The 5571-nt window shown below is 20.2% G+C and overlaps 1 protein-coding gene across 1 annotated transcript; it reads left to right on the forward strand.

Moving 5' to 3' along the window:
* The first annotated feature begins 3887 nt into the window (after nucleotides 1-3887).
* Nucleotides 3888-5207, forward strand: LOC122858722 (probable U2 small nuclear ribonucleoprotein A'). Its single transcript, XM_044161828.1, has 4 exons — nucleotides 3888-4120; nucleotides 4216-4256; nucleotides 4319-4895; nucleotides 4985-5207. The coding sequence occupies exons 1-4, from the start codon at nucleotides 4039-4041 to the stop codon at nucleotides 5026-5028; spliced, it is 744 nt and encodes a 247-aa protein (XP_044017763.1). The 5' UTR covers nucleotides 3888-4038; the 3' UTR covers nucleotides 5029-5207.
* Nucleotides 5208-5571: the final 364 nt, after the last annotated feature.

Raw genomic sequence — 5571 nt, forward strand, 5'->3', positions numbered from 1 at the left:
TTATTATTTTGTTATTTTCGTTTAAAAAAAAAACAAGATCAATGACCATTTTTTTCTTGTTGTATTATTTCATTCGATTTAAAAATTTACCCATTCAAACAATTCGAAATAAGAAAACATCAACAAAGTTTAACGTGTTTTAAAATAAAAAATTAATAAATTCAATTAACTAAAAATATCTCAATTTAATTTAAACAATTAAAAAGATTTAATAGAAAAATAAAAAAAAATTAAATTCAAATAACTCTATTTGATTTTAAAAAAATTTCTTCGATAGATTTTAATTTACACAATAACATTTAAAACAATTAAATTAAACAATTACAATTATTTTAAAAAAATATATTTTTGGTTGAAAAAAAAAATTTTAAATCAATAAAAACTACTCTTCTTTTTATCTTTAAAATTTTAAAAAATTTTCCTTATTACTCTATAATTAAAAATATCAAACAACAATATTATTGTTATTGATGTTAATAATAATAAAATGCGAATCAACATATTTTTTGTGACGTCAATAGAAGATTTATAAAATCGATAAGAATCAATGATTATGGTTAGCCACATTTTACCGACGATAATCATTATCTCCCACCAATTAATTGTTAATAAATTATTCACCAATATTCAAACAATAAATTTAACACAAAAACAAAAAAACAATAATATTAAAAAATAAATAAACTTGGCATAAAACGTGAAGTTGTTTTTTATTTTCGCAAGAAATTAGCTAGTCAGTTGATCAATCCTAGACTGAATTTATTAAAACCAAAAATAGAAATAATTCCATAAGTGATAATAGCAATTAACGATGGGTTAAATTGATTTTCTTAAAAAAAAAAAAATATTATAAATAAAAAATAGACATTTTAAAGCAAAATAAACTAGTATAACTTGTTTTTTGCTAAGAAAGTTGGATGATGTCCTTGAACATCGAGGTCCTAACCGAAAAAAAAAAACGTTAGTGCAAAATCTAGGCGAAAAATTTTTCAGATTTATTATTGAGATAAAATTATACTTAAAAAAAAATCCAGTCTTTCTTAAATAAAGTAAAATTTTTTATAGTTTTTTCAAAGTTCAAAAACCATTTGAGGGGTCGTTTTAAAAATATTCATCTTCAGGGTCAAATAAATTTACATAATTTTTTTTTCAACAATATTCAAAATATAAAATTTTGACATTCTACCCCATTCACTGATTAGCATAATTTTTTTTGGGCTTTAATTTACAATGGATTTTAATGGACATTCAACTCAATCATGAAAAATAAAAAATTAAATAAATTTTAAACAATGAAATAATAATAATAATTTAAATTGATGAAATATATTTTTATTTTTAATTTTTTATACAATTAATGAAGATTGAAGAATTCAATTCATTAATAAATTTTTATTTATTTTTCATTCATTAATTTTTTATTCGAATATAATCATTAATGATCTGGAAATTTTTCGTTTTTTTTTTTTTATTAAGCACTGATCTGTTTTGTACTTTGATTTTTAATTTTTGCTTTATTACTTTTTTTATTTTCAGGGTCATCGTGAATGGCTTTTATATGTTATTAAGATAAAAAAATAAAATGAAGGGAGGTTCTTGTATTTAATTGCGTTCTTATAGGTAAATAAATTCCTGTTTGATGACGTCTTTTGTAGAACTTTTTTTTTTAAATTCATTATTATACATAAATAAAAAAAAAAAATCTTGTTTTCATTTTCAACTGATGAATTTGCTTGTAAAAAATAAAAAATTTCCAGTTTAAATTAAATAATGAATTTTCCATGAGATGGATCAAATTGAAATCGTGAAATAAAATTTCCTAGATTTTTTTTTTTTCATAAATTTCTTATCTAGTTACTGAATAATTATTGTATCGATAAAAAATTGATTAAATTAATGTTCAGTTATTTATTGATTTTATTGGAATAACGACATGCTATTTATTTTATTTTATTTTTCATTTTTTGTCAATGATATTGACCCAATTGTGACTTGATTCATATTTTTAAAAAATATTTATTTTGATAATTATACAATAACATTAATTTACAGCAAAAATATGTAATATATTTTTCATGAGGTTAAATTTCAACACACATATCAAGAAGAAAATAAAATAAAAAAAAAATATTGTAATGATAAAAATGAATATACACAAAAGAAACCCCGTATTAAAGTCGCGTCACGCTTGATGTCACTGTTAAGTCAATGACTTTATAACTTTAAATTATGTTAATATACACAAAATGACGAAAATTATATTGCAAATTTTATAAACCTTCACTTGAAATCTCTAGATGCACTGTGAAATTAATTTTTAAAAATAATATCATTATATAACAACTGACAAAAAAATATAAATTCAAATAAAAATTAAACGAATTTCAACGCAAAAGTGTCTAACTTACTTAAATTTTTAAAAAATAAATAAAAAGAAGATTAAAAAAATGAATAGATAAATTAATAGTTAATAATAAACAATAATTATTTAAAAAATTAATTTTATAAAATAATGATAAATACTTTCTTTAAATAATAAACGAAAAAATAAAATTTCTTTGGGCTCAGAATTTTCTGCGCTTTGCAACAATGCAACAATTAATATTCAAATGAAAATTAAGTGTCACTGTATGTCACATGAATATTTAAAAAATTTATGAATTTGAACCAATTTACTATATAATTTTCCCATTATTAAAAAGTAAAAAAAAAAAAACGTATGCATTGGTGATAATGATAAATCAGTTGAATAACTCAGAAGGTTATTCTCATTGAATTTTGTATAATAAGTTAATCAAATCATATAATTGTAAGTCATTCTATAAATAATTAATAACAAAAAAAAAATTTAATCCATTTTTTATAATGAAATTACATCGTTGACCATGACCAAATGATCGTGAAAATATAAATTTATAAAAGTATAAATCAACGCTATAATTATTAGAATATAATTTCATTTTTTTTTTTGTTTTTTTTTATAAAAATTATTAAGAAAAGAATAATTATAAAATTATATCAATTTTATGATCGAGATTTTTTTTTTTTTTTTTGTTTAATTCTATTATTTAATTTTTTTTTCTTAACAAATGTTGTTTATTAATTTTTTTTATTTATTATTATTTATAATCGTGAACACGTGTGAATCAGAAAATTTTCCAGTGACGTTTTATTTTAATTGTAATTACAACTAACAGTCCTTCAAATCAATTTTTTTTTTTTAATTAATAATCATCAATTATATGAATATAACTTTTTCTTTCTTAGTTTGTTTATAATTTTATTTTTTGAATTTAAAATTTCTATTGTTTTAGAAATTTTTTTTTTTTTTCTATTTTTGTAACGCATTTTACGTGAATTTAGATCAATTTTTATCGATTCAAATTAAGACCTTATGGAATTATTGATGTAACCTTTTTTTTGCAATTTAAAAATCTCAATTTTACATAAAAAATTATCATGGAAATTTAAATTTTGCTGAAATCATTGCTGTTGTTTACAATAATAATTTCAAATACTTATTTTCATTTTAATACATCACTTTAAAATCACCTTTAAAAATATATATTTTCGTCTTTTAAATTTTGTTTACAATTTTAAATAAATTTACTAAAATTAATTTAACAAAATATAAACCTACAAAATTAAAAATACACAACAATATTTTTTTTTCTCCAAATAATATTCAACGTCTTTTTTAAATTTTCCATAAGCCTAGAAAAATTTTTTCGACATCGAAATTTCGAAAAACAATTCTCGTAATAAATTTAAATTCGAAAAAGAAATTAAATTACCCTACTAAATAGATTTCTTTTTTATCAACTGAAATTCATTCACCGCCATTTTATTATTCCTATTATTATTATTGATTATTATTATTTTTGATAGATGCACATCCAACATGCATCAGAATTTTGTCAGAAAAATAAAATAATAAAACAATTGTTTGTTTATTCTATTGTCAATTATTAAATAAAAACAATTGGCCTATCAAGTGTTGATTAAGTTTATTAAATTGTTAATAAAAAAACCATCAAAATGGTTAAATTAACACCAGATTTGATTCAACAATCAATGCAGTATATAAATCCAGTAAGAGACCGGGAACTTGATCTTCGAGGTTAGTTTACATATTCAATTGCGTCCTCAATAATAATCCAATGTAAACATAAATAATTATAAAGTATAAATTATTAATTTCATTTTAAATTACAGGTTACAAAATTCCAACAATTGAAAATCTTGGTGCAACACTGGTAAGTTGATAAATTAATTATCAAAATAAACAAAAATAATAATTAATTTGTTAAAATTTTAGGATCAATTTGATACAATTGATTTTTCTGATAATGACATAAGAAAATTGGATGGATTTCCATATTTAAAAAGAATAAAAACATTATTTTTTAATAATAATAGAATAATAAGAATATCAGATGGTTTGGAGCATTGTATACCAAATTTGGAAACACTTATGTTAACAGGAAATATGTTACAAGAACTTGGTGATTTGGATCCATTGATACAGCTTAAAAGTTTAACAAGTTTATGCTTATTACAAAATCCAGTATCAGCAAAACCACAGTATCGTCAATATTGTATTTATCGTATTCCACAATTACGTTTATTGGATTTTAGAAAAATTAAAGAAAAAGAACGTTTAGCAGCTGCTGAATATTTCAAGAGTAAACGTGGTAAAGAAATGGCTAGAGAAATATCAAAAAAAGCTAAATTACAATCAATGATAGGAATACCAGATAAACCAGTTATGACTAATGATGAAAAAAATAAAATAAGAGAAGCTATATCATCAGCTTCATCACTTGAAGAAGTCAGAAGACTTGGTAAATTACTACAAGCTGGTCATATTCCTGGAGGAGAACAACAAGAAAATGGTTAATTTAAAAAAACAACAAATAAACAGCTTAAATTTATCAAATTTATTAAACAGTTTTTGTTAAATATTTTGTCGTTTATTTTACAGGCAATGGAGCAGAAGTTATGGAAGAAGAAGATGATGATGATTGAGCGTAAGAATCATCGAAACATTTTAATTTAATTAAAATAATAAATTCATTAAAAGTAAGTATAACTGGTTAATCAATAATCCTTTTTTTTTGTTTATTTTTTTTTTTATTGATAAAGGATTGAGGAATAATTGTATGTTATATTAAGTTAATAAGACAATGGTTACTACACAAATCAATGCCAATTATTGTCAATTTATTTGTATCATTTTTTATGATTTAAATAAAAAAAAAAAATTAACAAGGCAAAAGCGATTAAATATTTAATGTAATATTTTATATTAATAATTAAAATTTGATATTTTCTATTTCAGAAAATGGATCACAATAAATATCATCAAGTTTTTTTGTATAATTAATTTCAATAATTTCTTTTTTTGTTTATAAAAAAATCTAAATAAATTTAAAGTTTAAAATTAATTTGACTGGTGTTGTTGTTGATTATTAAGCTGGATTTTTATATTTTAGTAATTGTTATTTATTTATTAAATTGTTAAAAAAAAGAGAAGATTGTTTATTTGTAGAAAAATTATTGTATTATGTA

This window comes from Aphidius gifuensis, linkage group LG6 (genome assembly GCF_014905175.1).
Source record: "Aphidius gifuensis isolate YNYX2018 linkage group LG6, ASM1490517v1, whole genome shotgun sequence".
Lineage (NCBI taxonomy): Eukaryota > Metazoa > Arthropoda > Insecta > Hymenoptera > Braconidae > Aphidius > Aphidius gifuensis.